At 51.6% G+C, this 26954-nt stretch overlaps 1 protein-coding gene across 4 annotated transcripts in view; it reads left to right on the forward strand.

The window, feature by feature from the left end:
• The first annotated feature begins 18263 nt into the window (after window positions 1-18263).
• The window catches only part of LOC104365050 (muscleblind-like protein 3), a 91355-nt gene continuing 82664 nt past the window's right edge, over window positions 18264-26954 (forward strand). Inside the window, exon 1 of one of the 4 annotated variants that reach the window (XM_042807470.1) lies at window positions 18264-18367. Coding sequence is in view for 1 of the 4 variants with exons in the window: in XM_032993781.2 (XP_032849672.1) it covers window positions 19651-19677 (27 nt within the window). In the remaining 3 variants the exon portion in view is untranslated. Of the gene's footprint in view, window positions 18368-19565; window positions 19678-26954 lie in introns of those variants that run through there. The other 3 variants (XM_042807468.1, XM_032993781.2, XM_032993778.2) reach the window with 3 other exon arrangements.

A 26954-nucleotide genomic window follows, 5' to 3' on the forward strand; every position in this document is an offset into this window, starting at 1 on the left:
CCAGCCCTCATTCTGCTAATGAGGTCTCAGCTCCACAGCATAAACTTGGTGGCCAGTGGCACAACACTCATTCTGCCAGCGAGTAGTAAATTTTCTGGTAAACGAAGTTGGGGGATGGTGAGAGCCGTAGTGAAAAGGGATGAGTTCAACAGATATTTAGGCCAAATAAAAGGTGAGATTTCAGAACAGCTCTCTGTTTTGAGGCTCTCAGCTCACACTCCTATTACTGGCCTTTGAAATTACATCCTTCTTTTAAATACTATCTTTAAATTGTAAAGGCAATCTGTAAGGAGTTCAAACAACCCGCAAGCTGAATTAAACCTTTGATTTCAGGTCAAATGGCTTAGCCCGATCCAGGATGGAGATGTCGTGACCTTTTCCTTTCCAATAGCCCTACGAATACAAGCTGCTTTTTTGGGGTGGGCTGCAGCTGCGAGCGAGCCCTGGAGCGGTTTCTCGGGGAAGGAAGGATGCTCTGTTTTTTCCCACAGGGCCCCGCAGCAGGAGCTGCTGCTCGGTGGGTGTGAGGGGACGTGGAGCCTCGAGGGGTCTCTCTCCCCCTTTGCAAGCGATGCCTGGTGCTCAGTATGGCAACAGCTCCGTCAAGTTATTAATGTTAGGTGAAACGTAGAAAGTATTGCTTTCCACAACACAAGCAGGTGGAGAAGGGGGTTATGCTGCGTGGGAGATGTGTGCTCCACGGGGCGGGGGGAAACTGGGAATTTCCCCTCTGGGCATGGCAAGCTGGGAAACGTATTAATAGACATCATTACATTAGAATAATTGCTGTGGAATCAGCAAGTGCGTACATAATCTTTAATGCCTGGGAAATCTCACACAGTTCCAAAATAATTAAAAGTGGGATTAATCTAGCTGCCAGACAATGCCTGCCTAATTACTACTGAATAAAGCTGTCTGAATGGCTGCAGCACCCTCGGCAGCATCGGCTGCTCCAGGACTTTGAAGTCAAACCCCTCAGGGCAGGGGGTGACGTGCTCAGGCGTGGGGCTGGCCCCTCAGGGCAGGGATTTCGGGACAAAGGGGCGCAGAAAGTGGTTCCGTGGCTGAGTGAGAAACCTCGGCTGGGCATCAGGACCCACGTGAAGGAGTGCCCACTGGGGACGTGGCCTGTCCCCGTGCCTTGGGCAGTGCTGCTTTGCAGACCCGCCTTTCATACGGCGCGTTTTGATCCCTTTCAGAAATAAATCAGCAACGCTGGGTAGAGTCTGAAGCCCTGCAGAGCCCCTGCGTCCTAAACCGACGTCCCCCTTCGCCGACCGCTGCACAGACCCCAAATCAAGGCGGCTTTTGCTTGTTGCATCGCCGGCCCGTGCGAAATAGAGCCCTGCAGCAGCCCATGGCACCGGCTCGCACCACCGAAAGCGAAACCCTGCGCCAAGCAGGAGCCTCTGCTCCCCTTGAGCAGCTTCCTGGGGGTTTGAGGCTGAAAACAGGCAAAGAACCGAAATGGTCCCCGCAGGGGAGACGCTGGCTGGGTCGGGGTCGGGGTGCCCGTGGTGGGTAGAAACCGCCGCGTACCGGCGGTCACAGTCGTGCCCCTCGCAGCTGTTTGCAGACACCAGGCACAGACTTTACAGTCATTACTGGGATTTTTGCGTTCTCGGGAGAACTGCCACACCTGGAATAACTCCTGCTGCTTGGGTTGAAGGCCAATGTTACAAACTCCCCTTTCCTCTGCTCCCAGTGCTGGGGGACAACCTGGGCCGCTGCTGGGATGTGCATATTTGCTGCTGCCATTGCCCCATTTGTGGCAATCCCTAAGAGGCTTTTTATGGGCATGTATTTATTTTGATTCAGTAGCAAAATGCATTGTCCTCCCCCTGGATCAAGACAGGCGAATCGCTGGGGTGGAGAGATGAATGCAGTGAGCAGGTCCCTTGGCTCCGGGGTGGCTCTGAGGCTTTGGCTGACCCACCGCTGCCCTCTTTCAAATGGCAGCTCCTCTGGTTTCTGACTACCTACGGATGAAAGACAGATAACTGGCAAACAAATTTCTCCGATCTCTCTTTGCAAGCGGCTCTTTCCACCCCTGGAGGGATCAGCAGTAGGTGTTGGGGAAGGGTGTTTTATATCAGGTCAAAATCATTCACATCGAGGATTCACAAGTAACGCCGTCCTTCCTCCCTGCGATGGGCACCACAGGTACCGCTCCCACCGCAAAATCCCCCCCACATCCCCAGAGTGAAGGAGCACGTTGTGGTTTTGGTTTTTTTTTTTTTTTTAATAAGCAGCTTCTGAGATGCTGGGGCTGGGGAAGCTTGGGTTTTTTTAAAAGAAGATGGATTTGTTACCACCAGTTTGGAAGCTGCAGTTGGAGCCATACCTGTGCGGGCAGAGCGGTGCTCCCGTCTCATATCCATCCCATCCTGCCAAGCTCAGGGCTGCCTTTTGCCATCGAGGAGCTGGTCTCATCGCCAGCACGTGGCCACCGCCGGGCCGGCTTGGGCAGACAAAAAATGGGGTGCTCCGGGGGGTGAGGGTTGGGCTGGCAGCAGGGATGGGGGCCGGGGGTTTGTCTGGAGCTGCCTGTCCTCTCCGGGAAGCACGAGGTGGAGATGGGGGAGCGGAGAGGCCGTGCAAGGCAGCATTTCACCCCTGATTAAAGAGCAGAAAGCCGAATTTGATGCTGTGCAAAATTAACGGGGCTGCGTTGTTTATTTATATATATAAAAATTACAGCTGCTTCCTGGGAGTAATGAACTGTGAATTTAAAAAAAAAAAAAAAAAAACCAACAATATGCTGAATTTTTAAAATTAAAAAACCAAAACAAAACGTGTTCTTACAGTACAAATGTATGGGAATAATGGGGTGGGTCCTGCGCTCGGGTCCTGCGCTCCAGTGTCTGGGTTTGCGTGTGCAGGACTCACACCTGGAGGGGCCCCGGCGGTGCCAGGTACCGTCAGGCGTCCCTGCGCCGGTGCGGGGCCCGCGCTGCCCTGGGCAGCCTCTGAGCCGAGGGGTGACACACGGGCAGTTACTGCAGAGGGGAGCGGTAGAGAGCTCTCCCCCTCGCCGAGGAGCCGGGGATGCCACGGTCACCCTGGAAAATGCCAGGGCTTGGTGAGCCACGAGCGTGCCGGTCCCCTCCTCGGACTTTGCTGGTGCAAAGCGCCGACACCGGGACCGCTCAGGGTGGGCAAGCGGGGGCTCAGAGAAGGATGGGGTCCGTGGTGGGTCCTTGTCACAGCCCCCCCTGCCCCGCTTTGGGCAGCACCGCTGCATCCCGGCCGCCTCCGTGCTGGGGATGCCGACGGGGTCCCCCCACGGTTCAGCCCAGCGCCGTGCCGGAGCCCCCCCGGGGAGGCCACATGCACCAGGCTCTGCCCAAATCCTGCTCCCCACCAGGGCGGCCGTGCCCATGCCAAAGCAGGCAGAGCGGGCGAGGTTTGCGACACCAAACCCCCCCAAGCAGTCACAGATTTCACAGCAGCGAGAGCAGGGCTGCTCCCTCCCGCTGCGGCCTCAAGCTCCATCATGGGGAGAACTCCAATTAAAACTGATGACGGCCCTGCCTTCCCCCGGTGCCCGTCAGAGCGCGTTGCGTACCGGCGGCGTGTGCGGGGCCAGCTCTGCGGGGCTGCCTCGCTGCTGCTGCTGACTCACACGCCGCGGTGCAGCAGCCAGCTTCCCCTCACCGCCGGGTCACACTATTGCAATGCTTTCTTTCTTTCCCTTTTTTTTTTTTTTTTTTTTTTTTTTCTTTTTATGGCCCTGCTGAGAAAATGCTGCATCGGCGTCAGCGCGTGCAAAGTGCTGCCTGCAGAATTTTAACTCCCTCCCAAGGCCTTTCGGGATGTCGCTGCCTGTCTGGAGGGAGTCATGCTGGCTCTTTGTCAAACATCACATTGATTTTAAAATTACTTTGATGGCTCTTTAAAGCAGTGCAGTTTTTGTGGCTCTCTGCATTTGTCAAAGCTGATCTCTCTCTTTTCCCGTGGCAGGGCAGAGGGGTGGCATTATCTGGTTTGGCTGCATTGATTTTCTGTGAGCAGGGGGTTAGATTTTTGGATGGGGAAAAGGAGATCGGAGCTGAAATGTCTGACTCTCAATTTTTCCACAGTGGCACTCGGCTCTTGAGCAGGATGAGACTCACTGAACACACTCTGTCGCCAGAGTTTTTCCTCTCGAGCTACCTGGGCAGCAGAGACATCACTGCCTGGGCTGGGGATTTAAATTGTGCAGACCATGGGCTGTGATGAAGGGGGAGCAGAGCCCACACACTCCTGCCCACTAGTTCTTTGCTGAACCTGCCAGCCCATGCCCTCAATCCCAATCCCCGATAAACCCATTTGACCTGACTGCTTTCCTGTCACTTCTGTACAAAAATGAAAGACAAAACGAAGACTGCAGAGGCAACACTAGAAATCAAGATCTAAAGGTGACTCATTCTGTCACCTTCTGCAAGCTGCAGAACAGCCTTTCCTTGAGGATAAATACAGTCTCTGTATCCGTACACTCAGCTGCTAATACTGTAAACGAAGTACAATGTTTTTCAGATTATTGAATCATTACTGTCAGCAGAACAGGCAGCTCAAGCAGACTGCCAAGGCAGGAGCTGAAAGAAATCATTAATTTTACGTTACTGGTTCATGTACAAATTTCTGAGCGGGGGTGATTAACTGCTGGAACAAGCCACCAAGGGGAGTGGGGGATTCTCCAGTTCCTGCTGTCTCCAGATGAAGGCTGGCTGCTGTTCTGCAAGGGATGTTTTTGCCAGAGTTGTTGGACCCAGTGCAAGTGCAACCGGCTGAACCTTGGTGGGAGCCCACCATGCGCCGGGGGCCAGGAGAGACGCTCTAATCATCTCAGCCACCCTTAACGGTTGTGACTTGCTCTTAAAAAAAGGTCTTGCTCTTAATGCAAGTTCTGACTGTTCATGGATCGTTCTGACCCTTTAAAGAAATACCCTTTCAGCTGGCCCCAGCCGCCGGGCTATGGGTGCTGTGCCCTGTGCCTCCGGGGGTGCTGCAGAAGGCTGCCTGCCTCCAGGATGCTGCGCGGGGCTGCCCTGCGCACGCCCTGCAGCCTGCCCCAGCAGGGAAATGCAGGCGTAGAGATGTGCAGTGCCTTGCTTTGGGGGTTGGAAAGGCCCCAGGGCGGAGGGGGAGGCTGCTCTGAGGGTCACACTGTGGCAAAAGTGCCTCTCGGGCAGAGTCAACCGCAAGAACGAGCTCTCCCGCCCTGCAACCGGCCGATCGTGTTATATACTGCTTGTGTGCGACAGGTCACCAGGGAGGATATTGGCCCTCATCGCCCTTCATCCCTATCTCTGGCCCTGGCAGCACTCATCTTCCTCACAGACCTTGCACAGGGGCTCGGACGCCCCCCCTGAACTTGCATGTGGCTCCGTAGCTTCAATCCTGGGAAATAGCCTTGATTAATTCTCGGGGGTGGTAATTAAGCAGGATGCACCTTGGATTTGCTCAGCCAAAGGGTTGGGGTATGACTCGTTTGGTTTGCTTTTACTCATGGTCAGCCCGGCTCCTCGAGGGAGGGCTCAGCGTCCCGGGGAGCAAAGACGACGCAGCCGGGATGAGAGGGGACACATCTCGCACGCCTCAAGGGTGACTTGCTCGGCGAGACCTCGGAGAGGAGCCCATTTCTCAGGCCCTCGAGGCTGAGGGTGCCCCCTGCCATAGACGTGTTGAGTGAGGAAGAGTGTGCTGCTAATTATGGGGCTAAATATTCAATGCTGCCTTCACCTGCCAAGCAGCAGAGATGCCTGGGCATCTCCTCACATCCCAGCCCGCTCTCTGCCCTCAGGGGTGAAGTGTCCCCCCTCCTTGGCCCCATCCGAGCTCCGGGGTGGGGGTCTGAGCTCTGGGCTCGAGGTGCTGAGCGTTGGAGGTGGGATCCTTCAGGCGCTCGTGGCTGGCAGGCAGCGGAGAGGGTGAGCTCTCGCTGGCACGTTGGTTACTTGATGCCGTAATGGACCTGCTCTTTCCAGTACAGTCATGCTTTTGGCCTTAGAATAAATGCAAAGATTAAAAAAAAAAAAAAAAAAAAAAAAAAAAGCCAAAAAAACAAACCACCACAAAACTACAGGGGAAAACAAAACATGTATTGGAAGGCTTTATATGTGCTGGCCAAGTTCTGCTTAGTATTCAGAACTGGAAGAAAGCAGGAACCTTAATGTTTACATCCATAACAATTTAGGCTTTAATTTAGGCAATATAATGCAATCTATCTTTCTCTGTATTTTAATAGCTTTTCTATTATTTTGCTCCACAGATACTTGGAAATGTGAGCTCCTTTACTACGTGACTACTTAGGCCAATAAAAGAGCTATTTACTTAACACATTAGTTTGCAGGCAGCCTTCTACGAGTCTGCTTGTGGAGGCCGCCTGCCGTCCATGGCTGTGGGTAGAAATATGCATAATTAATAAATGTTATTTGCTGGACATCCATTCCTGAGTGTCTTGGCTCTCCTTGACCGAGAAATTCTGTCTTGCTCAGGTCTAATGAAAGGTTTAGACTTTTTAATTTATTTTCTTAGATGAGACTCAGAAAATAACCTTATTATTCTAATAGGTAGATTGGTCCCTGAGGAAGATATGAATAAATGAAAAAGTGATAGGTGAAAAATAGGCCAGAGCTGATATTACAGAAGAGTCTTTCTGACCTTTTAATTTTTGGTTCAAAAGCACGGGAAATCAGACTCTGTGATCGTGCGAAGTGCAGCCAGCTGATTGTGCAGCCCCAATGGCTGTTTCTCTGTGCAAAATGATAGAATTTCTACTAGAGCAAACATTTTCTCTGGAAATACATTTTAAGTGCCTGTTGTATTAAATCTATTTTAGATTGCATCGAGTGCACAAAATTCAATGTACGTGTTCAATCCCACTTTGGACTGTACACACTAGAGGGAGCTGCTGCCAGGCTCATGCCCTTCTCCCCAGAGCCCGGGCCCCTGCCCGCTCCCCTGGGAAAATGGGTGTCTTTGGGGAGCAAATCCTGGAAAAAAGAAAAAAAAAAACAGTGTTTGGGGATGTTGGAGAAGCAGTTTTGTCGGAAGTAGAATGTATTGTTTGCATATGCTGTTTTTTGCCCAAGTTTTAGATGGGAAAAAGGCTTTTATTTCAATCACATCAAAATGTTGCATTTTGAGAATGTCCCTGGTTAGGTGATGTTGGTGCTTTTGGATGTTTGCCCTGTATTCCTGCTCCCCCCCGAAACATTGTGTGTACAGCTGGGAAATGCTTTCACACAGTATAACCACTCTCAGCGGAACAGATTGCCGCCCTTGAAGGTGTCCAGGAACCAGTTAAAATGTTTCAGGGGATTGGAAATTATTTTTGCAGATTTGTCTCATCTGAAATTCCACCTTTCTCTCCTGCATCCAGCGTCTTTGCTTTCCAGCACAGGAGAGGGCGTGCGCTGCCACGGTCCCTGCGTGCCCATCACCCACAAATTTGCCTAAATTCTTCTCAAAATCCCCTGCTCTCTCAATATCTGCCGCTTCCCACAGAGGGGATTCCTTGGGGCTGGGGGAGAGGGAGCTCCTTTGCTTTTCTTCTGCCTGATCCCTCTCTGTGTTGGGAATGGGATTTTCCAGCTCACCAGCAAAGTCCCAGCTTCCAACCACCCCCTGGGTCCCCGTTTTCCTCAGCTGAAGGATGCTTGTTTATAAGGGCTGATTTACGACGACAGAAATGCAGATAATCTTTTTCTGCCTCCTTTATAAGCCAATATGAAGAACTGGTGATATAACCCCGGTGCACGGAAGGAGCCTGGAGGAGGTTAATGCACCACGAGGCCGGGACATGCCATACAGCTGCTCCAAGGGCTGTATTTTTGCAGTGACGACTTGCACCGACGGCTTTATGGAAAAGAACAGGGCTGTTACTGGAACGCGACTGAAACCAGTGTGGAGGCATGAGAATTTTAGCCCATGCTGCTATTAATGGTCGTTACAGTGCTGCATATGTGAGGCCTGAGTGATAACAGGCGCAGGCTGTTTGCTTTGCTGTGTTACGGTACAACGGCAGCTTTGTTGCAGCTTTGATGAGCTGTCTGCTGCAGCTCGGGCATGAGCTGCTTTTCTGTCTGCAAGGAAACATCATCTCTGCTAAGGCAGAAATATTTCCCTCTGAACAAGAAAAGAAAAGCCAAGCAGTGGTCTTGTCAAGTGCTGCTCCGCTGATAAAACAGAAAATGGGACAAAAGCTTTCTACCATCAAACAGGGTTATTCTCGGCAAAGAGCAGACATCTCCTATTTATTTATTTCCTTTTGCTCCTGTGCTTTTTTTGTGTCCAGTTTCAAAGGGGCTCTGGGTCTGACGATGCAATTCCCCAAAAGACCTGTCACTGGGGATGGAGAAATCCAGCGACAGGCTGCGAGGGAGAAGCAGACCTAGCTAACTAGCCAGGAAGGCTTTTCCAGGATTGCAGCTGGACCCTGGCACAGCAGTGGGTGCAGAGCAAGGTGGGGGGGGGGGTACACACACTGTCACGTTTTGAGGAGCACAGGTTTGAGTCACGGTGGCACGAGGAGTGGCAAGCCTTGCCGGCCTCTCCCACAGTGACTAGTGCACCTTTTGTAAAACATGGAAAAAAAAATATTAGCTGAGTAATGCTTAAACAAAGCATCTGTGTGTTTCGGTACAGCGGGGAGTATGCAGGCTGGGCTGCTCAGCCTGGCCCAAGATCAAATTTAGAGCAGCTTTTAGCTTCTGATGAAGCCTGGCATGCACTTCTGCTTGGAGCGGTGACACTGGAAGAAGAAATAGAGACTCGTTTGGGAAAGGAAGATACCTCCTGAGCATCAGCCCCATCCTGGAGCTCATTTAAATCAGAGATGGAGACATTATTCCGACGTGATCTGAAATGCACACCAGACACGGTACCTGTCAGTGCTGTGATCTGCAGGAAAAGGTCTCCAGGAGGGATGGAGCTGGTTGTGTTCAGAGGGGATACCACGATTCGGTGGGACTCACCAGGGACAGTGTATGTTAGGGCTCCACTGCACTCTGGGCATTGTTGGGAAACAGTTTTTCTCCTTCTTGGATGCATCTCAGGCTCTCTGAAGGCACAGCTGAGCTCTGGGGGACAGAGTTGTGTCCTGTGTGTTGTTCCCCACTCCTGTACCTAGTTAAGTTAGAAAAAAGGCAGCAAGGCTGCGAGATACCACTCTTTGCAATATGATTCAGCAACTGAAAGTAGAAACTCTGCTTTTTATGGCTCTCGTAGCAAGGCTTCCCATTTAGCCCAGGAGTAGCAGCTGTTTTCCAGTTTACAGCACACAAACAGACCGCATTGTTTTCTGTTTTGCCTTTTTTATTACAGCAGATATTGGATGGGTAGCTAGTGAAAGAAAGCAGGGAAAGGCCAGCCCGGCTGATTCACTTCCTGGGATTTGGGAACCGTAGGAGCTCAGCACGTGCTCTTCCAGACAAACACCAGGCAGGCGCGCCCGCGGATGGTGCATGGGAAGGGGGTCTCCTCTGGGGCAGAGCGTGCAGGCGGGTGGGATAGCAAGCAAGATTTTATATCTATATTCCCGGGGAAGCCTTGTGTATACAGGACGTGTTGCGAGCACTGGGAGATGCCCCATGAGCCGGGCAAGAACCAGCCTGTGAGGTTGGCTCTGCACGGCTGGCGGGAGCCCTGCAAGCAGAAGGGACTTTTTTCCCTCAAGTCGTCAAACACGACTGCGTTAATGTGAGGGAGCAGACAGCTGAGTAGGCAGGGGCCATTTTAACAACATGGTAACGCCTTTTTTTTTTTTTTTTTTTTTTTTTTAAACTCAAGGTCACACCTGCAAATGGCTGAACCGATTTCTGTAACTCGGGCTCCTCTGTGCCAGGTGCTCAGGGGGTTCGTTGCTTCCTCGGCTGAGCCTTCTGCCGCAAGCACTGGATTTTTGGAGAGCTTCCTCAAGCTCATTTGCCCTTCTTGGCTGCTCTCACGGTGTAGCAAAGCAAAGGGGCTTCTGCCAGGGTTCTCCGGGCAGGCTGCTCTGCGGGGCTCTCCTCTGCCTTCGGGTGACGTGGATGCTTGTGAAGGGGAGGCAGGTTGTCAGCCCTTGCTGGAGGCAGAGGCTGTGCCAACTCGCCGGTCCCTTCAGCGCGTCCTTCTGGTGGTTACGGTTCGACTCAGCCTCGCAGCGCTGCTGCTCTTCCTGCCCCAAACCTCTCCTGGGAGCAGGACATTTTGGCAGGCACTTCTCCAGCGTAAGGTAGTGTCCCTGGGGACCGGGGTTCCATTAACCACAACCATCTCACACGCGCCCAAACCGGGTGCAGGCTCCGGCCGTTGAGGGAGAGGAGTGAGTGCCAGCAGCCCGTGAGTCAGCACGCTCCCTCCCTCGGTGTTTGCTAGGCTTGGGTGGGGTTCCTCAGAAATGCCAGTTCACTTCCAGAGAAACATAAATCACGACGTTTATACAAGCTTCAGTTCTGCAGAGCTCTCTTTAACAGGATGGGGTTTACAGTTAATTAAAGGAAAAAAAAAAAAAAAAAAAAAAAAAAAAAAAAAAGAAGAGGGCATGTGAAAGCAAAACCCAAATGTCTTTAATAATTATCCCAAGAGCAAAGACTCTCACTCTTCCTTCGGATGATGACAAACACTGGGGAGCAGCCTCCCCCGGAAACTCGGGCCCCTCCTGCCTCCCCTCCCTTTGAAGCTGGGTTTCCTTCCCCTCGGCGCTGGAGCGACGTGACTGGGGACAGCGTGCTCATCGCACGCCGGCACCCTCGCCCTCCGCGGGGCTGTGCTGGCCGCTTCCACAGCGGCCTCACCCTCCCCGCAGAGCGGCTCCTGGTTTGCAGGCTGCGGAGCAGGAGCGAGCCCTCCCTCCCCATCCTGCCTGGCCCCACGCAGCTCTGCGCAGGCGGCGAGTGCGGGGCAGGGGGGACAGGAGCACTCTTTTGCTGGAGGAAGGGACCAAACTTCGTCCTGTGGGTCTCGCAGCAAAGAAAAACTCCCAAAGCCTTTAGTTTAACACGTCTGGGCTGCCCTTATCTGCTCCCACAAACTGACTGCGATCATTTTTTCCTGCCCTCTCACTCCTGGTCCAAGTCATCTCATTTCAAAGCCCGACTACCCGATGTTTGGGGTCTTCTTTCCTGCGTTTACCTGATGCTCCCAACCACCCACGGCCTATTGCCTCCCTTGTGAGTCCTTGTTCCCCTCCCATGTTTCTACTTTCGACGTTACGTTCCTTCTCTTGCAAGTCCAGAGAACAAAGCTGTCCTCCCCACACACTCAGGCACTCCTTTTCCTAACTGAGCTCTGCAGTGCAGAGTTATTAATAAAAAATCACAACGTCATGTACAGCCCACACCATCACATCTGTCAATGTCACCACCAGGCAAGATTGTGTGTTTTTTCCACCTGTTAGTGTTTCTTTGCTGCAGCGGTTGTGTAAAAAGAGAAGGAAAGCTGAGAAATCCTTCCCCACCTGCCAGAGGAAGTGAGCGATGATTTCAGTTTGGGGTGTGGCAGTTTGACATAGTCATTCCTGATTATTAAAAACTGTTATTTGCCAACATTCAGCTGCTAAGAAAAGATTTCTAATACTCTACCAGGATTTATCTTACTGAAGGTGTCAAACTGATCCTGGCGTGTCGGCCTTTTATGTAAAATGTTGTTTTCTAAGACGAGCTCATGGCCTGCATCTCCGCTTACCCCTTGGTAATGCATGTAAGGTTAATATTCAGCTGTGACCATTAAAAGCGACCTCTGCTCTCGCAGGCTTAGGTGTTGCAGATGTATTTCCAGCATTTCCCATAGTTGGCCCAGTCAGTAGGGGAGCGCAGGAGCGCAGCGCAGGACCCTCTCGCGGCAAACCCTTGGTTTCACTGCTGCGGGGGTGAGCAATGTGCAGAGTGACGGCGGACCCAGAGCCCCTCTGCCCCAGCGCGCCGAGGAATTCAGGGCAAAAACTTTCTGCAGAAAACTTTGCAGCAAGAAAATGCAACATAACAGCAAGTTAGAGACCGGGGCAGGACTTTATGGTGGGGGTGAGGGTGAATCTTTTTCTCCGCACACTTTCTGTGTTTTCCTTGGGGCTTGTTGCAGCAGGCATGGGAGCTGTAACTTTACCTCCCTGGTGCTCCCCATAGCAGTGTCTGGCTCACTGCATTGATAGTCTTGTAGCCTTTAATGGCAAGAATGGGAATTAGCTTGTAGCTCTCTTAGTACCTCAGAGGATTCAAAGTACCAAAAGAACGTGGGACAGGGGAGGAAGGGGGGGGTCACAGCTTCATCCTGAAGCACCAAGTCCCTCCAGCACTTGATGCAGAGGAGCACCAGGTCTCATGGCCCCACGGGGCAACCTGCAAACGGGTGTGAAGGTGACACTGGCCCAGAGAATGACTGCAGCCTTCGTCAGCCCTCTTGGCCCAAATGACTCTGAAATGCAGTCTCTTTCTATATATGTAGTGGACTTGGCAGTGGTAGGTTAATGATTGGACTCGATGATCTTAAGGGTCCTTCCCAACCTAAATGATTCCATGATTCTATGTATACATTGCCACCAGGGTGCAGCTCTGCAGCCTGGTTTCTGCTCTGCACGTGGATTTGTTCACGTTTCGCATCGGCAGGCAGCCCGCCTGCACGTTAGCAGGGCTTCACAGGGGGCAAGCAGGGCCACCGCCGCGCTGGCCCCCGAGGAGGTGGCAGGGAGAGGCGGCAGCCTGGGATGCGGGGAGTGCAGGAGCCCGGCTGCTGGCACGGGCAATGCGGCGGGTGCCCTTCTGTGCTGCAGCCGCCGCTCATGGAAATGGGACCCAAATAGGTTTGTTGGGAGCAAGCCAAAGCTGGAATTAGAGCGTGGCTGTTGCGTCCATGGGGAGGGTAACGGCAGCCCCAAGCCAGCTCACTGCGTAGGCAAACAGCTGCCGGGAGAATGTGGTGGAGCCAGGGGGACAGGGTGATGGAGAGAGGGCTGCGATGGGACTGGAGGCTCTGGCCAGGCCTCCTCGTTCACGGGTATGTGAGGCTACCTGGGAATCTCATCACTTGAAGGGGTTTAAAATCTCATGGAGCTTTTGGGGAGAAGAGGTAAACTGGTGTGGGCTAGGCAGGAGGTAGGAGACCTCTTCCAACTGTAAAAATCCCTGACTGCTTTGTGCTGGCTTGTGTGAGTGGTCATTTACTTCCCAGCTGGAGAGCTGCACGGCGAGTGCAGTGGAAGGAAATCCTGCTCAGTACTGGAACTGCTCTGGGTCACAGTGCTTGCAGATGCTAATTTCTCCGGTGCCCAGACAGCCACGCCTGCCCAGTACCACTGGTCCTGCCCTCCCACACATGTGTGCTTGGCAGCCCTGTGCAATGCAGAGCACCAGGGCTATTTCTTCCTCCATCTTTCCAACTACCTTACACCACGTGCTACTTTCTGATGTTTTATTTAGCAGGAAAGAGCAAAAGGCCTCTTGCTCGCTGCAGCCTGATGGGGTGAGTGTGCCGTGGTGCATAATGCAGGAAGGACATCGAATCTCCCTGCTCCTTCTGCTATCCGTGGGCTGTTCACAAAAACACAGTAATATCCTTTCCCTCCGGACACCTGCCAAAGACACGAACCTCTTCTGCTTTGTACCTCTTGCACAGGAGGTTTTGGGACACAGATGAGAAGCTGGAGACTGAGGGGCCCCAGTCTGGTTCCTCCCCTTCCGTGGGGCAGCCCCAAGCACAGAGGTCTGAGATACTCCTGTTTCTCCTCTCTGCAGAAGGATATCAAGTTCACCCAGCTGGTCCTCCTCTGCTTGTTCACAGAGTTGTGTGCACATCCCAGCTGAGCATCCAGCCTCAAATATCGGCCTTCTAAACGCACCACCCCCAGCTAAGCAACCTGCTGAAGTGCTGCAGTTTTGTGTAAATCCCAGCCCAAGTTACCCCAGCGTGGGCACGGCCAGGCTGCTGCCTCTAATGGACGCTGCGAGCAGATCTCACGCATCTAAAGCATGCTGCCAGCTGCAGATGTAAAGCACCTATACGTCCCCCAACACAGAGGAGCCTGCCTCTCAGCCTGTCCCATGCCAAATACGGGATGTGGTGTGAGTCAAAATGAGGGACACCAGAAAATAATAGACTTCACATGAAGAAGAGCCCTAATTTGCAGCTGTAAATCACCTTTCATCTACAGATCACAGAGGCGTCTCAAGCACTAATTAACACAGCCTTGCAGCATCCCTGCCCCATAACTAGCACGGGGCGATGGTTATTCCATCCGCTGGCACGCGGCCACGTGTCCTTGCAGGCACCTGCAAGGGGGAACTGGCTTGCGAGGTTGGTCCTGTTCCACTTCTCAGGGCTGCGCTGGAGGTGCCCACGCACCTGGGCCGAGGTGCTGGTGTGTGTCCCGAGCGTGTGGGCGTTTGGTGTCCTCTTCCACAGCAGGCAGGGGAACAGGGGCCAGGGCTTTGCACCGATGAGTGGACAGAGGCAGCAGAATCCACGTTGGATCCAATCCAATCGTGCCTTGGTTTTTATTTGGCATTTTCTGCATGAAAATCAATTATTAGCTCAAAGAAAACTTGAGGAAGAAGAGTAAGCCCCTCCAGCAGCAAAGAGCCCTAGCAGGGTTGTAAATAAAGTATGTCAAGAAAGTTTCCAGTCTCCTGAAGTTTTTATAAATTTATGTATGTGTATATATATATGTGTGTGCATGTGAAAAAAATAATCTATATTTTAAAAATATTGTCAAAAAACCTAGAGTTCTTTAACCTTATTAGTTATCTATATAAACTTGGAGACACACCCAAAGCAGTTGTTAATTCAGTCATGAAGCACAGAAGACAGGTTTGCAAGGATCTGTCTGGGGTTGTTTGTATTCCTCGGGCAGTGCGTGGAAGCCCGGCCAGTCCCAGCCTCCATCCCCAGCCTCCCTGAGTTGAGAAATTTTTCCTAGGAAAAATTAAACACGCTTTTCTGGGAAGAATTTAAGTGTGAGAGAGAGATAAGAAGTGGCATAATTAGGAAAATTTCCAGTTAGCCGTAGGTGTACCAGACTCCTCTTCCCTCCCCCTGGGCTGGGTATGTACAACACACACCCTGCAGCATGCCGGTGCCTGAAGGATGTAACAGGAGACTCTGGGCTACGAGTCTATTTTGAGTTTTCAGTGAGCAAAATGAAGCAGAAGTTACTGGGCTGTATGTGGGAATTCAAATGTAAGACTGTGAAATAAGGGAGAAGGGAATCAGACTGGGTAGTCTCTCTCTGCATTCAAAAAATGTCTACAAACATTGTTGAAATACTGTGTGTGAGCATTTTGCAAGGCTGAAAATAGCTCTGCAAGGTGCTGGGCGGCAGTGAAAGCCAGCCCCTGGCATTGCGCAGCTCCCAGTACCGCCTTACTGTCACACCAGGAGCTTTGCTGTACAAAGAAAGCACAACTGGAGTCTGCTGCTTTGTTCATGTTACAAGCAGGTACACTAAAGGTTAGAGAGACTGTAATTTGCTTCAGGACGCGGAGGGTATCGGGGCAGGAGTGAGACCCGTAAGCCCTTGCTGACAGTCAGTCCCTCACTCCGACTTCTGCATGAGTGGGTTTCGTTTCCTTCGTTAAAAATAACCTTGTTTATAACCTCTGTTTCATGATTCAGCTTTTCTGCAGTCAACAACGGATCACCATCAAAGCAGGGTAGCATCAGATTTCAGGAGGAAGATGCAATAGGCTGTTGCAGCTCAGCGATGTTCCTTCCTTGCAAAGGGCATTTCGACGGAGGAAACAAGGGGTACCTTGTCAAGGGGCTGCTCTTTCTGGAGAGGAGTTCTCCTCTCTGAGATCACTGTGCCTGGAGCTTCTGTTGGGCAAATCCCCACCCCTGGATCTGCCCTGCCAGAAACACCGGTGCCTCATCACTATGAATGTGGCCCTGCACAGGCCCAAAGGTACAGACAAACGTGGTATTCCTGATTCCTCTCCTCCTTCTTGCCTGTAGGTCAGACGTGTTACTCTACATACAGCAACCCGAAGCACTACCAGTGGCACAGCTACCGGTTTTACGCCTAAAGGGAGACTCATTGCCAAGAAAAATCTCCTAGAAAGTCCCACACGCCTGCTTTTATTCCTCGCACTGTGGTGTGATGCAAGTGTCTCACGAGCAGCACAGCTCTCACGGCTTCTAAGGACCGTGTTGCCAGGGTTTGCTTACTGCTGTATTATCTTGCCTGCAAAAATCAGGCTGCGCAGCTGCAATCCTCATCCCGCTTAGCAGACAGGGAAGAGGAGGCACAAAATGACAGGACCGGCATTTTCCAAAAGCACCCGGTGATTTTTGGCTAGCTCTGGGTTAACTCAGCTCACGGGTCGCTTCTGCAGCTGCTGGCCCAAGCGATGTGCCCACGGCCACATAGATAATCAGTAGCAGAGATCTAAACACAAGCCAGACCCCTGAGACACAGTCCTGTGATGAAAATTTGAGCTTGTTCTTCCTTTTTTAGGAGCTAATCTTTTGTCCTTGCAGCAAGAGGCATTTTCCACAAATGTGATTTGATTTTTTTTTTTTTTTTACACATCATTATGAGTTTAATGTTTAACAGTGGGATCATTATGGTTTTATTAGCAGGATGTAATGCTTTTTCATCTTCAACTGACTTTGCAAACATTAACTAATTGATCTCGTCTGAATCAGTGGTAGTAAGCAGGAAAAGAGGCAAAGTGATCTGCTCCTGGTGACTGAGAAAGCGGTTGTCAGAACAGGGTGCAGAAATCAGGGCTTCTGCTTTGCTGCTCAGACCACAAGCACTGGTGGGTTTATTGCAGCCATCACCATTAGTGCTGCCGCCAGGGAGGGCCACTTGGCCACTGCGTTCTGCTTCTGGTTGAGCTCACGCTTGACAAAATGTAGCAAATGTCACCAAACACCATGAAAAGCTGCTTTTTAAAAGAAGTATACGATTTACTTTGTTTTCTTCAGCGATCCAGTAGTTCCTGGTTGTTTTCAGCTCACCCTAACAAAATGCATAATGAAGTTATCCATGTTTGCAGGAATTAGGTGCTAAAGTCAGAAATGAGTGGGGTTGCTTGCAGCCGAACGCTGTGAGGTTTTTAAGGGCCACGCTGGTGAAGGCTGACGCGAAGCATCCTGAAGACGGCTGCGAGGAAATCAGCTGCTCCTCGTTTGCAGTATGCAGAACATGTACGACGGCTTTATGATTTCCCCTCTCATCTGCTTCACATTGTGTCTGTTTTCCCTCGCGACTGCCCTGGCGTACGCAACTTTCTGTTGCAAAACAGGAGTGAAAATGAGCGCTGCGGTGTGGAAGAGCTGTGCCACTACCCAGGTAAGGGTGGCCAAGCCCGGCAGGGACACGGCCCCTCTGCGGGGGGGGGGGGCAGTGACAATAGCTTTGGGGACCGACGGGACCCAAGGAGGGGACGTGATGGTGGCTTTGAGGACAGATGAGATGCAGGTGGGAGGGATGTGATGGTTCCTTGGCGGGCAGAGGGGATCCAAGCCCTCGGCGAGGGGATGCAGTGATGGCTTTGGGGGTAAGGGTGGGCGCAGTGAGCGGGATGTGACGGTGGCTTTGGGGATGGCGGGGACAGAGGGAGGAGGTGTGGTGGTGGCTTTGGGGACAGGGGGATGCAGCCCCTCAGCAGGTGGCTGTGGTTGTTGATGGATTTGGGGACAGCAGGGACACGGCAGGGAGGCGTAGACGTGGCTTTGGAGAAAAGGTGGAGGTGTGACGGTGGCTTTGGGGATGGCGGGGACAGGGCGGGAAGGCGTGATGGTGGCTTTGGGGATGGTGGGGACAGATGGAGAAGAGGTGGTGGTGGCTTTGGGGTCAGGGGGGATGCAGCCCCTCAGCAGGTGGCTGTGGTGGTTGGGGGCTTTGGGGACAGCGGGGACACGGCAGGGAGGTGTGGGTGTGGCTTTGGTGACCGTGGGGACAGGGCGGGAAGGTGTGACGGTGCCTTTGGGGACCGTGGGGCTGCAGGTGGCGGGGGTGGCGGCTTTGGGGACGGCGTGGGCTCGGTGGGGGGGGGGCCCTGCGGCCAGGAAGAGGTGCGGGCGCCGGGGCCCGTCTCCCCCTCCGGTGCTCCGGCCGGTGCCCGCGTCACGCCGGCGGAGGCGGCGGACGAAGCCTCCCGGGAGCCCGGAGGAGCAGCGCCGGTGCCCAGACCCCGCCGCGGGGCCCGGCGGGGCGGGCGGGCGGGCGCCGGGGCGGGCCGGGCCTAGCTCGGCGCGGCGCGGCCGGTTGCCATGGCAGCAGCCAGGCGGCAGCGGCGGCGGCGGCGGCGCGCGGCCGGCGGGGCGCGGCGCGGCGCGGCCCCGGAGCGTACCATGTGCGCCCGGCGGCGGGGGGCGGCGGAGGGGCCACGACGGCGGCGGGTGCTGCTGCCCTGCTAGCTCCGCCACGGCGGGCCCGGCCATCAGGAACCGCTGCGTCAATGTAACGGCGGGGCGGAGGGCGAGGAGGGGAGGGAGAAGGGAGGGACGGGTGTGTGCGCGCGCGCTGCTGAGTGGCATTTCCACGCCGCGCGTGGCCGCCTGCCGCGGGGAAGGAGGGGGGGGGGGGGGCGGGCGGGAGGCGTTAAAATGGCGGCGCGCAGCCGGCCCCCGCGCTAAACCGGCCCCCGCGGCTCGCCCCGGCCGCCCGCTGCCTGCCGCCGCCGCCGCCGCCGCTGAGGTAGGGCCGGGCCCGGCGGCGGGGGGGGGGGGGGGGGGGCGGCTGTGCCCCGCGGGGCGCGGGAAGCGCTGTGGGGCGGGAAGGGGGGGGGGTGTGTGTCTGTGTGGGGCTCGGCGGCCGTTGTCCCGGGAGCGGCGGCGGGCTGGCCCGGCGGTGCCGGCGCATCCCTCCTTTGTCTGCCGGCCGCGGCCCCGCTCCGCCGGCGGAGGGTTGGCTGGCGCGTCGCGGTGCCTTGGCGAGCGTGTCGTGTCGTTTTTTTTTTTTTTTGTTGTTGTTTTGTTTTGTTTTTTTTAGTAAAAAAAAAAAATTCCCCACAAACGTTAAAAAAAAAAAAATAAAAAAAACCCGCACCAAAATTTATTTCTTGCAGCTGGAAGTGTTCAGGCGCTGCCTTACCCGTGAACGCCTCGTAGTGTAGTGAAATGCCTGCTCGGGGCAGGGTGGAAGTGGACTTTTACTTCTCAAAAAAGCAGCACAAACTATCTGGAGGAGTCCCCTACCGCCACAGCAATGAGACAGGGGCCTGAAGGGAGGGGGGATATTGGGATATTCCACCCCCCCCTTTATTTATTTTTTTTTTTTTTTTTTTTTGGACTCTTATGAAGACATGCGCATTTGTTCATTCTTGCCACCGCACTGGAGTCTGCCTAGAAACAAAGAACACAGCCTGGCGAAGTTGATGCTGGCTCTGAAAGTGTCTGGCTTTTTTTTTTTTTTTTTTTTCCCCTGCCTCATTTACTTGTGCCATAGTTAAAAGCCTCGAGATATTTCCATGAATTATTTCCATGTGCCTGTTGATGGAAACCCCCCCCCCACACACACACCCCACCCTTTGCCCCCCTCGACCCTACCAGGCCAGGTCTACGCATTTCGGAAAGTGCAGCCATGATAGATAGAGCAACTTCTCCCATTTTCCCCCAGCCCCGTGGTATGACAGTTCGCAGTAGGTGTGCCTTCCGACGGGGAGCCACCCCCTTGCTGAATCATCGTGGAGCGATGGCCGGACAGCTCGTCCGCTCAGGGAACAAAATATTCCCCCGTAGAGCATGAGGCGGTGGCGAGGCGAGACGCAAGTAAGAGACCTGTTAGCATTCGGCTCAGGCGCGGGCGAGCGGTTGCAGGGAGAAAAAAAAACCTTTCCTTTTCATGGCAGCGGGAGCTGCGGATGCGGTTTGGAGCTTGCAGGCAAGACGTGCGCTGCTGTAAGGGACGTCCCTTGCCTTTGAGGTAGTGAAACTCTGAGGGCCTGATCCTGCAGCTTTTGCTTCTCTGAAAACTCCTTTCTTGCACGGGTAGGCTCTGTGCGAGATCATCAACCCCTGGCTCGAGGAGCGACGTGAGAATTCGTGGTATTGTGCAGCGGTGGTTATTAGGAGTAATTCTGTAATGCGTTTGCACAGGCGAGAGTGTGAGCAGTAGTGTCGAGTCCGTGCTAATTGCTTAAAACTAGTTTGTTCTGTAATGGTGAAAGTTGTTGCCTTTGCTCCTGCAAAGGAAAAAATGACTTTACCTTCTTGGAGCTTAGGATGTGCGAGTGTCAAATGCTGAAGTGGTGCAAGGCATCCCTGTTTTTATTCAAAGGATGCCAAAAAGTATGGGAGTGAGAGGTGGGATGAGCAATTTTAAGCTGGGGTGTATCAGGCAAGACTAAATTGCAGCAGTTGTTGGACATGTAACGTGATCCTGTAATTAGAGCGAGGTAATAGTCTGTGCCATGTTGAAACTATCGAGTGTCTGAGTTGGAGCCGTCTGAATTAAGCTAGTTCTTCTGGGATTGTGCAGAACCAGAAGTAATGCAGTTAAAGTTTCCATACAGCAGCTTCCATGGGGCTGCAGAGATGTGTTCCCCCCTATGGGTCCTCCTTGCGGGTATTTTGCTTTTAAGGTAGTACGTGGAGACTGCAATGGTGCTGCTCTCAGGGTTGGAGAAACGCCTTTACGTGGCACAGTCCTGCTCCTTGGAGCTTTATTTACTAATAAAGGTCCAAATCCTGCATCTTGGGGGTGGGAAAGCTCCTGAAGTAAGGACTTACAGGTTCAGCTTTGTGCAGAACTGAAGGATTTAAAGGACTCTAATTTGGTCTTAAAACTTCCCTGCCCCCACTCCTCTTTATACCCCCAAAAAGACATGTGTTAGCAAGAGGTCTAGTGGGCCTATGGGCTGTGGTCTTTCTAGCGTTCCTGCCCGTGGGGCAGGATCCTCGTGGGGCTCTCGAGCGGCTCTGGTTTGCTGTATGGTTGTACTAGTGCGGAGCCGTGGGGATACAGCCGTGCACAGGCAGCCCTGGGAGGCTGTGCAGAGTTACGATGTGTGGGCACCAGCCCTTCTCACAGATGCTAATTTCCCTTGGTGTGTGTGTGTGTGTGTATATATATATATAGACATAGTACATATTTAAATGAAGTCATTTTAAAGTAGTGATGGCCCAGAAAAGTTTGAGAGCTATTTCAGCGTTTGGGTGTTTCTCTTTGAAAGACAATGGACTGTGCAGAAGCTTCTAGGTATTATGTGATGTGCTTACAGCAGGAGAAGGTGCGGTCTGCTAAGCGGCTGGGTTTTACATATGTACCTGGTTTGGCCTGTATACCAGCTGTATGTCTGTTGAGGGTCTGGTGCTATCTTCCAGGCGGTTTGGGATATATTTGGTTTGGTTTGGGTGGGGGCCCAAAGCAGACCTGGTGGTCAGTGAGGAAATTAGCCCCCGCAGTGCTGTAACCTCTATGCTGCTCAGTCTCCTGCGGCGTCTGGCCAGGTCAGGAGAAGTCAGGGTGCCACATCCTTCACACCGCCATGGGGGAGTGAGGGATTCCCATGGAGAATAGGGAGCTGCCATTCCCCCCTCCTGGTGCTGGCCCACGCGCTGCTGCAAGGTTACTGCTGAGCAGGGATGCTGGGCAGATGTCTGGCTGGTGCGTTGCGTCCATGTAGAGGATTTTTTGAATGGTTTCCATGCCCAGTTCCAGTTCACAAGCTGTGGTGGCCTCCTATGCCTCCCCATTCTCTGCTGGGGAATGGCTGGTGTCAGATTTGAATATTATTCTTAGGTTTTTACAGACCTAGAATTTTTCTCCTGGGATTGCCCCATCTTGGCAAGACGAATACACGGACCTTTGAGTTTTGCACTTCTGCTGCCACCAGAAGGGAGGTTTTGAGAGACTGTTCTGCACATTTAAGGGAATCTCAAAGTGGGTCTTAACTTGTGACTGCAAAGTGGGGGAGGTTGGCTTTCTTACCTTTTGCAGTATGCCTTGCAATCAGTGCTGAAGCCGGTGGCATGGTGGAACAAGTGGTCTTGCTTTCTTCAGTCCTTTGCTCCAGTCTTCACCATCCCTGTGGATTAAGAATAACCTTGCAGAATAACAAGAAAGTGATGTTTATTTTAGCCATCGCTGCTTCCTTGGTTCACTTATCCATGTGGCCACAGAAACAGTTGTGTTGACGCAAGGACCTGGAGTGCACAGGCAGGACAGGATGAGGCTGGAGTGCTGCTTTTGTTAGTAGCACTGGCTTAAGCTGAGTTAAACTGACGGCAAAACTGCATTGCTAGTGTCTTGCAAATGTATCTTTCTTCATGCATAAGTCAAAAAGTGGCTTTCATAGTCACTAGTGCCTGCAGCTTAGTCGGGAGCCTGAAAGCAAATGAAGATTTTTCTCTGTGGCTAATGCAGGCACAGGTGATGATGATGAATCTGCAGTCAGGATTTGGTGACTGATGCCTGCAGCAGGACACCCCGGCAGGGCTGGTGGTGAGAGCTTCGCTTTGGCAGTGGAGCAAACCATTGTGTGACTCAGACGTGTTGGGAAAGAATACGCAGCCTTCACAGGAGCAGGATTTTCTGACCGTGAACATACTAGAAGTCACATGTGGAAACTAAAATGAGTACTAGAAACACGAGGCTGCTCATTGAGAAGGGAGGCTGTGCACTGAAAAGCAGAGTTTGTTTAGTTCTCAATTTCCAAAGGTAGTCATAGGAGCTGTGGCTCTCTTGCTGTGCTCTGAAAAGAGTGTAAATGTCCAACCAAAGAACTGCCACTACAGACAGACATGGTACCCCACATTTGGGTTACCCAGGTCCAGCCTCCGGTCACCCAGCAGGAAAAATGTGAGAAAAATCTTTTGCAGCATGGTAGAAACACTTAGTTGGGGAATGATCACAGCCTGGAAGCTGTGGGGAGAGGATATCTTTATTGAACAGTGTGTGTTTGCTCTTAAAATCCCTTAAAAGCTCTGAAGCTCAAGCTTGCTTGATTCGCTGTGTTTGCCATATGTTCTATTTCAGCGAGAAGTTTCAATTCAGTGTGGATGAGTTGATGCAGGAGCTGTTCCCTTCTAGGCGATAGGAAACCAGTTACTCGTGTGTAATGAACTGGTTTGCTTGTTAGACTGTTTTGTGAGTTTCTTCTCAATCAGTGTATTCCAGACCTCTGGGCAGTGCATGCATCCTTCTCTAGGGCAGTGCTCAGGTCCTAATTTGTCATATGGTTTAAGCACAGACTTGTTTCTCTTGCTGAAGCGCAGTCTTTAAGCCAGAGCATTTATAATAACAAAACACGTTGTAATTATCTGCTCACCTTTAATGCAGCATCAGATACCGTAGACTTTGTATGCATGTCTGCTCCTGGAATGGAGTTCCTCCCTGTGCTCCCTAAATATAGAAACGTTATAAATGGATCCCTTCAGTTGTTTTCTGTAGGTTCCTCTGTGTGTGTGTGTGCGTTGCTGCTCCTGGATAGACAGTTTACCTGAATTTGTGCTTGTGATACTTTTGCAGTTAGGCACCTCATGCCTGCTAAGCTGTGGCAGTGCATGTTGTTCTTTTAAAAGGTGTGTATCCTCCCCTTTTTCCATACCATCTTCCAGGAAGGAATGTCTACGCAGAGCGATGTTATCTTCTCCCATTTTAAATGGTGTCAGCAGATATTTATTTTTTCCCTTCTCCCATCCCGATGCTAAGTACCCACCATGGGAATGAGTCGTCTTGTATTACTCACATGGAGCAAATCTGTGGCTTGGCCTCCAAATTATATGGCCCTGTTCAACAAGGGTGAGGTCCTCTGGAGGTGCCAGGATCTTTTCGCCTGCTTTTTTTTTTTTTTTTTCCTTTTCGTAAAGGCACATAGGCTGACAGCGAGCTGAAAAACCAGTGGCCTTCAGAGCTGGGTATTTTCTGTCTGAGGGCTTCTGAATGCATAAAATCAGAGAGAATGTGTCTGTGTAATCCGATCTGCTCTTGAAAGCCTTGCGGAGGGCTGCATGCTGCAGACATAAGCTGTGTCAATAAGAACTCTATTCACTCTCGGAAAACAGCCTCGTGATCGGGTTTGACTGGCAGGCTTCCTAAGGGAGGGCCTTGTTTTGAGAAAGCTCCGATTTTTTGGCGGCACTTCTGACTGCCTTTTTGGACTTTTGGACTCCTACTTATTCGTCTTTCCTTGGCATGATAAACTTGGATTTTTTTTTTTTTTTTTTTTTTTTTTTTTTTTTTTTTGCTGGGACATTGCTGGGGCAGAGGGAGGATTTCATGCAGCATGCTAACAAGCATGTGGGGAGAGTTTTCTTCCTTGCAGTGCAACCCCTCCGCCAAAGCAGCATTTAGGAGCGCAAAGGTGATGGATTTAAAAGAACACGAGGTAGGACTGGAGGTTGCTGCATACAGGAAAACGTACTCATGGGCACACGCAGGGTACTTGCTTGCAAAACAGTGGCACAAAATACCTGTCCTTGTAAAAGTCTTAGGTGGTGATGCACAAAAATGTGTGGTTGTGCATGTTTATGTGCTTTTTCCCGTGGTTCTGCAGATGTCTGTATTACGCAGGAGTGTTGGGTGAAATTCTGCTTTTGGTAATGCTGGCATAAATCTGCTATGAAGGCAGTGTTGTACTAATGACTGTAATTTGCTGGTTGCTATTATTTAAAAAAAAAAAAAATCGAATCACACGAGTCAAAGATCTTACTCTGTTTTATGAAGTATTCAACACCTGGTGTGTAATCTTTTAAAATCTTATATGGAAAAACTGCTTGAGCTAGTAAAAATGATGCTTATAAGATTTTCTGAAAGCGGAGTTTTAATCAAAATATCAGGTTCTGAGCTGCTGTTTAGTATATAGCATTTGTGTAAATGGCATCTTCTCTTGCATTGCATGTGTGATATTCAGTGTTTGCTCTGCTAGGGTCTTAAAGCCATTCTCTTTGGCATTGGGTTACCAGTTTTAACAAAAGAGATGCTGGACTGCCAATTATACATGTTTATTCTTTCTTGCAAGTCCCTTGGTCTATCTGTCACTTTTTTTTTAAACCCCCAGCTCCTTACTCGAGTGATGATTTGAAAATTAGCTCATCTGTATGTCTTTCTGGGTTATTCCTGTAGCTGCAAATGAAAGCTTGAAAATATAATTAGGATGTAATATGCACAAGCACAAAAAAAAAAAAAAAAAAAAAGGAGGGCAAAAACCCAAAGTAATGCAAAGCTATTATTTAAAAGAAATGCAATTATGTTTTGGGCCAATTGAGGCTTGACTTAATTTCTCAGGGTTTGCTGGTGATGATGCAGTAAAAACCAAAATGAACTCCTGAAATATGCCTGTCCTGAGTCAGGAATTTGGCTGGTGAAAATCGAGAGACCCACCAAAAGAAGGGGAGTGCCCGCACAGAGGAGCCTGGCCCTGTGTGGTTTGCAAATGAGTGCAGCATTTGGGGTTATTCCTGCAGTCTCCGTTTCCCTGGCTCTCCCCAGCTAATTCCTCTTTGATAAAGGCTTGATCTTGCCTGTGAGAGCTTTAATAACAAACTCTGCCTGGTTTAGGTGGGATTGGCCCCCGGGCAAACAGCGTGCAGACCCGGGCAGCCTGGGCAGGAAACGCTGGTCTCTCTGGTGCCGCTCGTAAGGCTGGGAGGCTGCAGCTGGGTAATTTGTTTTCACTTCCTGTTCCCAATCTGTTTGGGTCAAAAGTAGCGGTGTTTTTCCATATTAAGATGTTTGGCTTCATTCTGCAAGGCAGCAATAAATTTCACACTGCGCACAACATGTTTCTTATATTTCAGAGACTATTGCTGCCTTTGACTTTTAATTTGGATGGTGAAACCTCTTTGGTTGCATAGGCCTGCTTTTCAAGGAAAACAGAAAGCTTTTTTTTTTTTTTTTTTTTTCCCTTTCTGTTTTGGAAAGAGCTTTTGAAATAGCTTGCAGGTCTGTAGCTGAACAGAGGGAGGGAGCCAGCAGGTCTGGCTGGCATGGCTGGCTCCTTGTTAGGCTCATGGGGAGACTGGGACTCCTCAGCCTGCTTCCTTGGTCACGAGTGGATGATGCTGCTGGAGTTAACTGGGATGCCGGGACTTAATTAACGCGAGGGGTGCGTGTGGGCTGATGGAGTGGTCGTTAAAGCGATCCTAAAGGCTGGATGATAGCTGGTAGATGGGGAAACCTGCCCCCTAAAAGGAAAACCTGCTCCTGCAACAGATCATTGCCTGCTCTGAGCCATGGCTTTCTGCTGGGCTGCTGCTGGGAGTTGTTCTCCAGCGTGCTGGGTTAGTCCACAGCATGCAAAGTGTTACCACAGTCTATAAGATATAAAACAGATGGAGAAGAGGGGATTGGGCTCTTCCCTGGGTGGGCTAGGCAGCAAAAGGGCGTTGGATTTCTCTCTCCAAAATCTAGTCAGAATTCTTCATCAATGCTCTTCACTCTTCTTACTCAAGCTGCTTGGCTGTAGGATCTCCCACCCTGTCCACAGCCGGCAAATCAGGATGGATAGGTCTCTCTATAGCCATACCAGATATTAGTGGGATCCCTTTAAATACAATCTGAATGTTTTAAAATAAATGGTAATGAGCAATGCTGGCCCAGGGGGCATCTTCAGATACATTTAAGTAAATGTGGTTTTGAGGTACAAAAAAGAAAGAGTAGCGTGGAGGGTTACAGGTGGTCTGTCTGCCTTTCTCTGAAGCCTCCAGCTTCTGGAGTTCTATCTGATGGAGGAAGCCAGAGCTCAGAGGTATCTTGTCAAGTGACTGTGCCCTTGGACAGGCTGCCCAGGTTTTGGCACTGGCACTTCCACCCTGCCTTTGCGCTTGGCTCCTGGATCCACAGCCAAATGCCTCCATCCTAGGTCCTTGGCTTGTTCCTCAGACCAAGTCTACCACCCTTGAATTTGGCTTGACTAATTGCTCAGTGAAACGCTCCGTGCAACCACCGCTGTGCCCTCCGTTGAGCACAGCCTTGATAACGAGCTGATGTCGGCTGTACCCTGAGCACCCAGGCATGGTCTGGCTAATGCAGCAGAACCTTTCACGTGGTGCTTAAGGAAGCTCTGCTGCAGATCATGTAAAGTGAGGCCGACCAGAGCGGGCTG

The sequence above is a fragment of the Tyto alba genome, unplaced genomic scaffold (genome assembly GCF_018691265.1).
Source record: "Tyto alba isolate M040663 unplaced genomic scaffold, T.alba_DEE_v4.0 Super-Scaffold_5, whole genome shotgun sequence".
In the NCBI taxonomy this organism is placed as follows: Eukaryota; Metazoa; Chordata; class Aves; order Strigiformes; family Tytonidae; genus Tyto; species Tyto alba.